General features: G+C 38.6%; 1 protein-coding gene across 1 annotated transcript in view; it reads right to left on the reverse strand.

Annotated features, from left to right (window-relative positions):
- SLC9A9 (solute carrier family 9 member A9) overlaps positions 1-13414 on the reverse strand; it is a gene marked incomplete at its 3' end in the record, with an annotated part of 169038 nt that overhangs the window by 37453 nt on the left and 118171 nt on the right. Inside the window, exon 13 of the mRNA XM_084212186.1 lies at positions 1862-1910. Within this exon, the coding sequence (XP_084068312.1) occupies positions 1862-1910 (49 nt within the window). The remainder of the gene's footprint in view (positions 1-1861; positions 1911-13414) is intronic.

Here is a 13414-nt window from a genome sequence, read left to right on the forward strand (position 1 = left end):
TTGAAGATATTTTCTTGTTTCTGCTACAATCTCCCCTGAAGCTTCAGTTAGCAGCACTGAGGTGGGCACGTGGTTTAAAGTTCACCTGGGCAAGAGCTTTAACTGGCAGTGGGAGGGACTGGCACCTGACCCAGTGTTTGTGCAGGAATAGATGTGTAGGAAAATCAACTGCTTCCACTGTGAAAACAGAGTAAAAAAGGAAGAAGTAATGAAAGATAAACTAAACAAAAACATTGTTTTGGAAATAAAAGGACAGAAAAGAAACACAGGGGAGGAAGAGGAATGAGACAGAGAAAATTAGAAGAAACAATCTGACTTGAATAACTATGATAGGTACTGAGTTAAAACAGTAAGTGCTACAGAGAATGCAGCAAAGGTCTGAATTACTAAAACATGGAGATGTCACATAAAAAAGACAAAAGAAATTAAAATACCATGGGAGGAGGGAAGAATAATCAGAACAGCAAAACTATTTTCCAAGGTATAATATACTACTATAAGGAATGCTGAACTGGACATGACAGGGCATGAAAAGCGTTATATTTATTTACACCTTCTGTGTTGTACTGCTCAGTTTTGTCAGAAGGGATAGGTGTTAATTCACAGAGCACAGCTGGGACACTGGATGTGTGACTGTTGTAAATAAACATTATTATTTTCATTTTCAGTAAAAGAATGAGAAAATTAGATGCCTAGCAGCCTCTGAAAAAAACAGGTTTTTGCAAAACATGCATTCAGTCAATTTTATGCTGCATTCTGCATTTCCTGATCTTTGATAATTCATGAGTGCTGAAAAGCAGAAAATTTCTGCAATTCTGTATCTCTGTACCCCAATCAAGAATAGGCTATGGTTCTGTGTCCCGCTCTTGTTCAGAATTAGGGCAGAGGCATTGCAGGAATTCTTACCAAGATGCTTAGGAAAGTGAATTGAGCATGAGGCCCCTCAGACTCAGAATGAAACAGTGCCTTGCTATGGTGCAATGAAGGGTTATGCTAAACCTTGATGGATAGTGACTGGATTGTAGAATCAAAGATGTGGTCAGTATAAGCAATATTGGTTTTCCTTCTTTTAAAATAAACATTAGGATAATTAGGCACCTGAATTCTACTTGTTACCATGAAAACTGAGATTCATCTTATGCGCCTTCAAAAACAGGCAAATGTGTAAATGTTAGGAATACTCAGCAGAAAAGAGATATTAAAGTTTTGCCTAATGGTATCTCTAATGTATTTTGAAATGAATAAAGTATCTTATATCTTCCTCAGCTTATTTTCCACATTTTTGTTATTGTAGGATGATTTAAATTTCAGTTCCAGTTGTGTTGTCTGAAAGGGTGCTTGGGATGGTATCACCAGCATCAGGCACTTGTTGGCTTTTTGCTTTGGCACCTTGTCAGCTGTACTGTGGTTTCTCCTCAGTGCCCCTGCTGTTCCACCCACTGTGCTGAGCCACAGGTCATATCTCTGTGCATTGACTCTACAGATTCCTCCTGCTGCTGCAGGCAGTGCTGCACTTGAAAATGCACCATATATATATATATATATATATATATATATATATATATATATATATATATATATGAGAAAAGAAATGGAAGGGCACAGATGAACAGCTGCAGCTTGTTCAGGAGCCCCCTTTTGAGGTTTCAAGTTCACAATGCACTCAGACTTCCATGTGAAAAATAACTGAAAAATATTTTCATACACCTGACCTACTAGAGTTGAGCATTACACATTCTCCTATTTAATTCTGAGGGATTAAAGGTTGTTCTGGGATGTCTCATTTCCACAGGTGCAGCCATGATCTGACAAACATTGAACATTTTTAAATTCAGCATGCATGTCCAAAAGCCTGACATACCTGGCTCGCAGCTCTAGCTTTCAGATCTTCATCTGGATCTACGCCAACTCTGTAAAAAAAACCCAAAAATCCAAACCTGAGGACATATGGTAATGATCTGGTGTATATTAGACAGCTTTGAGTGTGAAAATGCTTCTTGTGTCACTCATTTCCTACTAGGTGAGAAATGAGAAGAGCTGGGAAAGCATTAGGATCACTTTTTAAATTAAGGAAGTTCTGAAGTTTTTAGAAAGCTTAAGTTTCCATGTAACTGCCACTCCTAACACCTGAGACTAGATCTTTATCCTGGCTCTGATCCATCTCTGGGGAGAGACAATCAAGCTGTTACCCTGTGCTAGGAAATGCTTAATTGCTGTCAGAAGAGCAGGGCTGAGATACTGCAGTTGGAAGTGGAGGATGGGATTGCAGAACTCCAGTGTGTCTTGACTGTGCTGCATTATGGATCACTTGAGGCACTTGGAAAAGGCTTCACTTGGCACACCAGGCACAGGGAAGCAACCCAGAAGGGAGAGGAGACTGCAGTGAGTGATGTACAAGATGGTGAGAACCTGGGGGGCACTTTCCTATCTCATATGGATGGGAAAAAAATCAAATTGGCTCTTTAAAGGGGTGCGGTTTAAAGGAAGAATTGCATATTTTGATTATGGCTGATACTCAGAGCTGAGGAGAAATGTAATTGAAAAATGTTTTAAGTTGAACAACAGAGGCTTGTGCTAGTGAAAGACATCAGAAAGCATGGAAAGCAGTGAGGGATGATCAGTAATACACCTCATTATCACCCAAATCTGAAGTCCACAGTGAAGGTGACCAACAACCCCCACACACCTTGCAGTCTCCGACATAAGTAGCAGGTCCACCAAGATAAACCAGAATTTACTGATGCAAAGAAAATGTAGTCTTTCACTAGAAATTAATTTAAGGCCACTATACTGGTTTTCTGATAGTCTTAATTTTTGAGTGTAGTTTTTCTTTTGGTAATAACACATCACATTATATTTTAAAATAATATTTAATATTAATAATTGCATACCTCAACATTCTTTCCTGTGAATGTTATGCCTGCACTCTTATTGAACTGGAGACAATGACAGGAACTATATGCAAAGTAGATGCTTTTTATATGTAAATACTGAGTGGACAAAAAAAAAGAAAGACATTTCTTTCTATCATAGCTCTAGAGCTTCCACAAACCTGAGTCCTTCAGGCATAAATATTTCTATCTTTTTATTAAAAATAACCATCCTGGTGGTGACTCAACAAAGAGACAGAATGAATAGCAGATTCTCGTTCTTTTATTTTCTTTTTTTGTCCTCTTGGCCCTTAAATTGCAAGGAGAAGCTTCTGATGACACTAACCCTATTCATTAGTTTGGAATAAAGCAAGAAAGGTATTTCCATTTCATTAAAATGGAAACATTTACATATGAAAAGGAAAAGAATCATTACCCAGAGGTTTAACCATCTATCTGACAGTGGGTTTGTCATTGCCATGTGCAGAACAGAAGTGTCCAGGGCCTTATCTGTGCTTGGCCCTGTAAAACAGCAGTGAGAGACAGCCCTGCCCTGCCGAGGCTGCAGGGTAAGGACAGTGCCTGCAGTGAAGGCTGCAGCAGTGGCACAAAGGTGGGTGCCGTGGTCCCAGACTCATAACTCAGGTCAGAATCAGAAAGCCAGTCCATTTCCAGAGCACAGGCACTGTTCATTAGACTGTGCTGATTCATTTAGATGTGTGCACCAGCACCTGGACAAGATAAACTCACCAGCAGCACGTCAGCTGGAGACTGCAGAGCTCTGCAAGTAAAAAAGTCCAACCTATTTACATGTGATTGTGCTGCCTTTCAGCTGCACTTGACTTCCCAACACTCTTCTTAATGAGCTTAACTTGATCTCAAAAAAGGTCACTTCTGGGACAAAAGTAATTTAGCCTTCGTGCAGTTCTCACCTCACTGGAGCTGAGAAACCACCACTCCTGACTGACAGTGTGTGTTGGAGTTGTGATATGTTATTAGAGACTGAGCTTAGACAACAGAAAACATTTCACCCAGGACTCAAAGGACTGTAATAGCAAATGGAAAAAGAGGGAGGCCATGGGGATGGAAGAACCAGAGTTTCTGGCTGTGATATTGATTCAGTAGCAGGGATATAACTAATAGCTAATTCCACTGACAGCAGGAATTAACTGGTGTTTTAAATCCAAATTTTTTTTTCCCGAGTTCTGCAGAATTTGTGGTGTGCTGAAGCTTCCCTGCATCTATAATTTCTCATCCTTATAGCTACAGAGACAGCTAGACATTTTGCTTTGTTTATTTTGCAGAAAACAGATAATTATAATGCAGCACAAATGAAGATTCTCACATGACATCCTAATAGGAGTATTACATTTAAAGCTAGAAAAAAAGGAACAATAAATAAGGAATTCAACCTTAGGTTTTTCATGTATGAAAATGAAAAGAAGGCTTCTATGCCACATGAATTCACAGAGCCTGAGCTGACAATTTTTTGGGTCTGTTCTTTGCCCTCATGTAAAATACATGGTCAGATGTAATTGCTGTTTTTCTTGTGGAATAGTATCTCACTACTGGGAGTTAGTCTGGATACCACAATATTACCTGGTGATTTAAAGTCCTGTGGGAGAAGAACCAAATTATTCTTTGCATTATATGGAAGATTTCTTTAAAGCATTAAAATAGCAATATGTTTCTGTAATTTAATGAAGAATGAACTATGTAAACTCAGTCTAATCAGTTCTGAAATTGTGGCTAATTATTTCATATCCAACCATAGGCTTGGGAGCCTAATATCATGCCCCTAGGATTTAGAGTCATGGTCTTCTAGAATTAGCTCTGATACACTTGACGTGAAGTAGAGTTTAATATTTCTAAATATTAAATATTGAAAAAACAAACTATACCAAATGATATGAGACAGTCAAGATGACTGAAATTAATCATAGATATGCACATCGAGTTTACAACCTTGAATTCTTCAAAAGGCCTGCTAGAGCTGATGTTATTGCCAGTAGAATTTGCTAGCTTAAAATATGTACAAATTATTGTGACTGCCTCTAAGAAATATTCTGATAATATTTGTACAAACATCTTTCCCCTCTTAACAGTCTCAGGTTTCCATTCCTGTGAGAAAATCTAATGGATGCTCAGAAAAATATTTTATTAGTATTTTTTCTCTTTTCTTTCTATCAACTTTTGTCTCTATTCTCCTGTTATCTTTTAGTCCCAGCTGCCTCTCTTCTGCCTTTCTGTCCCACTTTCCCTGGCTGCTCTCTGTTCCTTGTTTGTCTTCTAAATATTGTATGCTTTTATTTCTGCCTATTTCTGCATCTTATTCTATACATTAAACATTAGGATGATTTCTCTTCCATGAAGACAAATTCAAAGACTTCTTAATCAGTTCTACACTGCAGTCAAGTTTACTTAATGTATTTAGATAGGCTTTGGTAATACCTCAGATCCAAATGCCCTAGATAGGGAGGAAATCAAATCCCTGACAGCTTCTCTGTATTGTCCTTTTCAGGATTTTTGGGTGGGGGATTGGGGTGTGGTAGGGCATGTGGCATGGTGGGTTTTTTTGTTTTTAAATAAGGACTGGATTAAAACCTGGGTTCAGAGAATGCTTCCAGTTGCTCTGCTCAAAATGTGGAAGGGAAGCTTTTGACTTCAGCCAGCCTCTAGCAATTAGGCCTAAGAATTGCTGGGAACTGTGCATTAATCTGCACAAGTACCCCTTGCAGTGGATGGGATTTAAATCCCTGTGTGCTATCAAGTGCATCGTTTTTTTAGCAAGAGTCAGAATGTGCTTGGTAATAAGAGAAGGAATTTGTCACTGAATACAAAGCAGTTGATAACATCTTTACCTTATGTGGCTTGAAAAGAAAATGGATCAAAAGATAAATCCCAAATTGCCAGGGGAATCAGTAGCAAGAAATACACACCCAATCCCTAGGAATACTGAGTAGAAAATCACTATCCAGGCATTGTAAACTTTTAATTCCCTCACATCACCAAAAAAAACCCAACAGTGTAGGATAAAATCTCTGCTTTCTACAGTGGAGTCACATAAAACCCTACATAGACTCACATCTTCATGCAGATCTAGGCACTCAGAGCAGAACTGTTGGTGTCTGTACTTACAAGTGCGATTCTCAGCCCTCCCTCACTTTAAGTGCTGGGAAACCTGCAAATAGAGACATTTCTCTGAAATCAGAATTCTAATTACTGAAATTGTCCTTCTGGGCCTGCATGGGCTTTCTGTACTGGCACAGCAGGGCCTGGTTCATGCAAGTTAAATCTTGCTTGCAGTGCTACCTAGTCTGGTTTGCAACTGCCAGGGACTCACACGGGTTAGGTGTGCCCCAGCTGAGGCAGCCAGGACCACTTTTATTTAAAACCTTGTCCTGAGAGCATGTAATTAATTCTATCTAGTTGAAGCTCCTAGAAAAAAATGTTTATATCGGTATTATTTAATGCAGCTAATGATTTAATGAACAAAAGATCAAGCCTGGGAAAGAGAAATCTCTCCTAATGCAAGTAGCAATCTTCTCCTGCTCAAAGTGTATGATGGTGGAACAGGACATCACTGAGCTGTCACATGAGGGTCAGGATCAGCCATGTGTCCTCTGTATCCTTTTCTACATCAGTGGGGAAACAAAGGCACTGCAAGAGGTGTGAAAAGTCTGGCATCTTTATCCATTTCTGGCCTCATACTATGAAATGGGGATAACAACACTTCCTTCACCCTATTGCTTGTCTGTTTTGTTTATTTAGCTTGTAAGTGCACACCCTTTATTATGTTTGTACAAAATCTAGCACAGCTGTGTTTTTGTTTAGAGCTCCAAGAGTGCTGCTGTAAATTAATAACAATTTTGGCTTCTTTGCTTGTCAAAGGTTTCACTGGAAGAAATCACTTTGTCAGTGCAATGGCCTCAGCCTTCCACTGGCTGTCTCACTGTAACTAAACCAGTCCTTAAGTCTCAGCTTACATCTCAAAAGCTACACATCCCAGGAAGGGTTTTTTAAGTAAGTGATTTAGAACCCAGTTTTCTAAGATAGCTATTAAACAGCATTTGCAACAGGAGTCCTGAATATTTTTGCATGAATAAATCTCAAGCTTGTAGTTATCCATCATCAGCAGATTGCATTCAGTACAGAATTATTAACTGTAAAGAATAGAAACATGAGCAAAATCCAAAAAAAGGTTGTTTCATGATCTCTAATAAATCATTGTAAATGAAATTAAAAAACCTTCAGGATAAATAGTGATTTCTCAGGACATTATTCTTGTCCATGTGGCAATAAGTGTGATGTGTATTCGTAACAAACTGATACCTAAAATCTGCTTTTGCTTCTAGATTGCTCTATTGGTGCTACATGCTGCTTTTTCTTGATTGATGGTGTCAAAAACATCTGCTTTTTTATAGCACAGTGTTTCATTGACAAACCCATGAGGAATTATGGCATAAATATAGATCTTCAAAGTTAGCTGATTTTCTTAATAAATTAAAACACTTCAGTTTAAGATTAAGGCAAGAGTAATCACTTGCATCTCACAGCAGAAAGAACAAATCAGTTTAATTCCATGCTGAGGAAGGTTAAAAGAAATTAGCAGGTAAATGATGCTTTCTAAATGGTTTATGACAGCTGTTTGTCATGCAGCTAATGCTTTCTATATGCAACATGTTGAATGGAATGAAAAGTGTAATTTAAAACTTGTTGAATCATGTAAGAGGTAAAAGTGATATAATTTGACTTTTGAACTTGGAATTTCATAAAAATTGTAAGATAATTTTTTAAAAATGTGAAACATTTGTTCTGTGGTCAAAGTCTATGCACCATTTTGGGTGGACAAGTGGAGAGCTACTTGGTTGCAGAATCAACAGCTAAATTAATACACCTGTGTAAATGGTGTCCAAATAAAAGTGGGGTAAAATGCAAGAAGATAATGGGTAAATGCAAACAGAAGATAAGGCTGAAGAAAGAACTGTAGAGTTCTATAAGAGAACCACAATCTATAGTTTCTAGATGTGACCTTAATCAAAAAGATTGTGAAACTGCGAGTAATGTCACTGCATAAAATGTTACCACTTTCTCATAGCTGTGCAGCTGTGTGAAGAAAATGCTAAAGTTTAAAAACAGGTGATGGCTTGCATTTACATTATGAACTTACTTGCAGAGCAGCCAGAATGATGAACGGCATCTTTAGATGTCTGGTATCTGATTCTCCTTTCTGATAATCCTATTTTATCCTAACATTGGGGCAGGGGCACTAAAATGGTATGGGCAGTCTGGAGTGACAGGGTACATCTGCATGGCAGAATGCAAGGTCAGATGTCCTGCAGTCATGGGAGCAGGGCACTCCAGTGCAGCATCCTGAGCAGCAGTGATTTACATCCCTACAGCACGTGTGCTTCTGGCACACATGGTAGATTATCAGTGTTATTGTGCTGCAGAGGAATATCCCTGCAGAGGAATCAGGCCTCTTGCTTAAAAATATGAACCTAAGTTGGGTCAAATTAACATAATTTAACTTCTGTAGAGTTTTTAGAAATCATCATTTGTAGTAGTATCAATGCACGTGAATAGAATTGGAAAAAAATCAACATGAAAGTTGGCAGCAACCAAAATAACCTAAACTTCTGGTGACAATGTCAGAACTGGGATGAGTTTTCAGATTTAAGGAAAAATTATTGTAATAGATTCTATGATAGAATAAAAGATGTTATTGTTAATTATGACACAGGCTTGTTACATCAAAGATCATCAAATCTAGGTGGATGGGAAGTGCAAGTTGTACATTTAGGTCCACAGACACAATAATTACAGAGATTACACCAAATTTCATGTCAAATTGGAAAAATAGCAGCTACTGACTGTGCCAAACCCACTCTGCTCCAGCACCATGCTACTCACAGTGAGCTGAGGAGGTTTAACTCTCAGCACAAGGCTGCAGGTCAGCTCAGCACCTCTTCATCTTCAGGCAGTGGCTGCAGGGGGTTCCTGTTTTCAAGTATGATGCTGAAAAATGCAGGGCTTTACAAGTTTTACATCCTTGTGTCCATATGTCCCTTTAGGGACCCAAACTCACAGTTGTTTCCTGCCTCTGATGCAAAGTGAATGTGTGGGAAATTTGATTTCTGTGCTTTCTCTAGAACTGTTGTATTTCACAAGAATTGTACAATTAAATGTATTCAGTGTGTGGTTCACAGACAACTGGTGAAACCCATAGACCCTTGGCAGTAATGTTAAATATCCCCTTGGGACATCAGCTGATCAGCACTATTTTGCTTGTTTTGCTTCCCCCTGCCTTCCTCCTGCCCCCCTTTTGATTTTGGTTTTCCTATTTACATGTGCTTATATGATATGTTGTTTCTGAGCATTTCATTGCACTGTGGTAGGTGATCCAGCTCTCACCTTCTACTTTGGTGCATGTAGCTTGCTTTGCTGAGTAACAACTTGCATGTTTTCTTTTTTTAATTCAGCCTTAGGGAGAAGAAAAATCTGTCATAAATGATATTTTTAGTAATCCACATTAAGATTAATAAACTTTCTATTCTAAACTATGTGGAAAACACCACCATTTTCCCCTCTTTTTTTATATTCTTATTTGTAAAACCTATCTCAGATGCAATTGTTTTTCTAGGAATGTTCAGGAACCTGGCAATGTTCAGATCCCTCTGACAGTTTGGCAGATCCTTGTTCTGTTCCCCCCTCCTCAGTAAGGACTGGCATGTGTGCCATGTGCTTGTATGTGAGCTGTTCCACTCTCCCTGCACCAAAAGAGCAGGTTTTAAAAAATCTGTTCTTATCCTGAAGTGCCCCCACTGGTTTTTGAGCAGGCTCTGGTTGCAGTGTGTGAGGGAGGTTTCCCCAGGGCTGGGCACAGCTCTCTCAGCTCCCAGTCAAGCCGTGTCACTGGTGTCATTGACTTCACAGGGAACACAGTTACACCTGGGCTGTGTCTTTCCTAAGAATGTCTCCCTGATACTTTTGCCAGCTTTTCAGCATTTCTGAGTTATACTGGGGTGTGGTGGTCATTTTAACTCTCCACTTATAATTGTACTGGCATCACTCATCAGCCTGGTTTCATTAACGTTACCTGGAGGCTGGCACTCACTGCCATTGCTGTCATTTACTCACTGAAAGAAAGAGATTGTTTTATGCAGCTCATTTATGTAAAACCTGAGATCTGTGGAACGAGGTAAGCACTTTGCTGCCTGCTTTTCAAGCATTTCGATTCTGTCTATAATCCCCCTCTAGTTTTGAAGTGCAGGAAGGGCAGGAATTCAGAACAGGGCTATGAGGAGGCTCAGCCACAGTCAGTTAATGGGCACTGCCCCTCACAGCAACACTGCACTTACTGAGCAGGGAGGTCATCACTTGTAGGCAATCAGACACAGATTTATGGGCAAAGCGTGGGAAAGCTTGAAAGGACTGTGATCCTCCTGAATTTTTATTTTTAATCATAGCTGCAGAAAAAAGCCAGACCTCAAACCCTCAATAAATCTAAAACTCAGGATAACTGCTACCAGAAGTCTCCTAAAATGAAACTCGTGCTAACAGTAGATTATTTGATATCAAAATGTTATAAAGTTATTAAAAATTTTCTTTGTTTAGATTGGAAAAAATCTGTTCAAACACTTGAGAAGGAGACATCTCTGGAGAAAAATGTGGTTACAAGGGTCACATCACTCAGGAACACTGTTCCAATCAAAGAAACTAAAAAATAATAATGCATGAAAAATAATGTGACTTGAATAATTTTATAAAGCTGCAGGAGAAGTTCAGATACGAGGAGCGTGCATGGTAGTAGCTGAGGTATACAGGGCAATTATCACTTTCTCAGCAAGGTGTCATTTTGCAATTCAGTTTTCACCTGAGTTTTATATCTCAGATGAGAACTGGGACTCAGAGAATAAGAGAATCCCTAGATATCATATTATAGTGTTGATGCAGTATTGACTTTTAGGGAAGGATGGGATTGAGTTCCTCTTTTGGCAGTAATGATGTTACTTCTTTTGAGTGCCAACCCAGTTAATCCTGACAAAGGTGAGCCTTTGAGCTACTGAATCACAGCACAGTGTGGGAAGGTTGTCATGAGGTGACTGTGATGCCTCCCATCCAAAATCTTTATTGTTTTGAGGGGAAAAAAAAGGGGGCCAGATACATTTTGATTTCCATTACTTTAAGTCAAAGATGTAATTTCAATAACACCAAGGTACATGTCTTAAGGAGCTACTGGTGATGGCAGGGGCTTTTTTTTGCTTTAAGGTGTCGCAAATGAAGAGATTTAGACACACATTTACATCTGTGTATCATCTTTTCAATAAGAGGCAGTAAAGAAAGCACAATATTGATCAGCCTCCATGTGCTTTAAGAATTTCATTATTATTACCATGCCTCTCCCCCTGCTGTGAGGAAGTCTACAGATGAAATGCTCTGTACACAGTATTGGAAATGTATTAGTAAAAAAATCCCTGGCATATTATTAAAAATAAATTTTCAGTTAATGCAGAAAGAAACACCACTGCATTACAAAAAGTATCATTTCTGCACATAGTAAAGATCCTAACTGCTACTTTTATGAACTCCATGGACATGATTAGAGCTTTCAAAAAAAATTAAGGAATTAGGCTGTTTTGTTGGTGTCTTACTCAGGTTACTAATAAACTTTGTCAGCTAGGAAAAATGAGAACTGGTTTTACAGAAGATCTGTATGAGGAAAAGAAACTGTGTGCAGATGTATTTTGACAAAATCCCATAGATCAGATTAGTCAATTTCTGGCTCAGAAATAACAGTTCCCTCCAGTGAATTATGTCAATGATTTTTAGAGCAGTAAAATGTTTGTTCTTTGAATTACTTTAGGTGTCTGTTCCTTTATTTTCCTTGAACATAAGCAGCACAGTGTTGGAAAGAAGCCCAGGCCATAGTAGATGCATTATATTATTGCTAATGTGATTAACCCAAAGTAAAACATTAAATCCTCCTGAGGCATTAGTCTAAATAATGAGATGGACAACTCTAAGTTCCCTGGGCTCATGGCATGGGGAAAAATATATCCTGCACTTCATCTCTTGCATTGACATTTGAAATTTATCATATGAAGCTGGTACTGGGAGCAATTGTGCACAGAGCTATTGTAAGGGCAGAGTAATGCTGGTCAAGCTTGGTGCGTGTTACAACCAAAACATGCTGAGTAAATAAATGCCTCTGCCTCTGCTGCTGGGATCTGCTGCCATGAAAGCTATCACCCTTCTGCCCATTTAGGCTACTCCTTTCACATGAAGCTTGTAAATCAGCTGCATTGTTTAGGATCATATTTAATTCCTGCTTTGAAATATGTTCACCTAAGATCTGTCTGAAATGCTCAGAACAGCAGGGAATCATAGTAAGGACTTGTATGGATTGATTGACCCAAGGCTGTACAAAGCAGGTTGAAGGTATATTCTCCTGTATACCATATAAGAAAGGCTGTATTATTTTTTTAAAATCAAAATGTCATTTCTGAATTCTCAACACCATGCAGCACAAGGGTGTGTAGAGCTGAGGTCACTGTTCATAGGCAGAGATGCTGCAGAGCATAATCTGAGTAAGCACTGATAGGATCTTTCCATGTTTCCTTATGTAGGAAAAAGGGCTCAGACTCAGGAAAATGTTAGGTACTTACACAGAACAGTTTTGCCTAAATTTTCATTGTCTTATGTACACAGTGCTAATAATTATTATTCTTTTGTTTAAATGGCAGAATGACACCTGTGCACGTTTATGTCAAAACACACTTTAAAGCCACTTTAAATACAGCAGGATGAACAGTAGTGTCTTTTCTGAAGGCAATGATCTAAGACACTGCTTAATGGAAAATTTAACTTTTCATTTCTTTTCTACCACTTTGCTGCTCAGCAACATGGAATGAAATAATGACTCAAAGACACCCATTTAATTTAATTTTTTACTATACTATATATATATTTTAAACCCCAAACCTATATAGATTATATCCTCTTGATATAGCAAGTATCAATTAATGCATAATGGTCTTTTTGACAGAGTGACTATAGAATTGCTGGAAAAGTGTGCTTCCCTTTATCTAGTGTTCATGCTGTTCAATGTTGTTTTCATTTCATGAGTTGGTTGATAATTGCACTGTTTAGTTTAGACAGTGCAGATTTCTGTTGATTTTAAATTTGTTTTTGCAATATAATCCTTAAGAAACTTGGCGGTATACCAGTTTCAAGCAATACATTTAGATCTTCTGTGACTGTTTAAAATAAAATTTAGGCCATTCACACAAAAGCTTACTGTATCTAAAATAGATATGGATCTATTTATGATGTATGTATTTGCAGTGTTTGTAATGTGAGGCAATGCAAAGCTGTTACTGACATAAATGTGTGTGTGCATGCTCACAGACACCCTCCAAACCCTTGAGCTGCAGAGGTTTCAGAGAGAAAAGATATTTTCTGGTGCAGTGGGCAAATTTGGACCAGAAGTCATCCAAAACTGTGAGACCTGCCAGTGGCACAGGGCCCACGGAGCAGCAGAT

The sequence above is a fragment of the Fringilla coelebs genome (assembly GCF_963513975.1).
Source record: "Fringilla coelebs genome assembly, chromosome: 10".
In the NCBI taxonomy this organism is placed as follows: domain Eukaryota; kingdom Metazoa; phylum Chordata; class Aves; order Passeriformes; family Fringillidae; genus Fringilla; species Fringilla coelebs.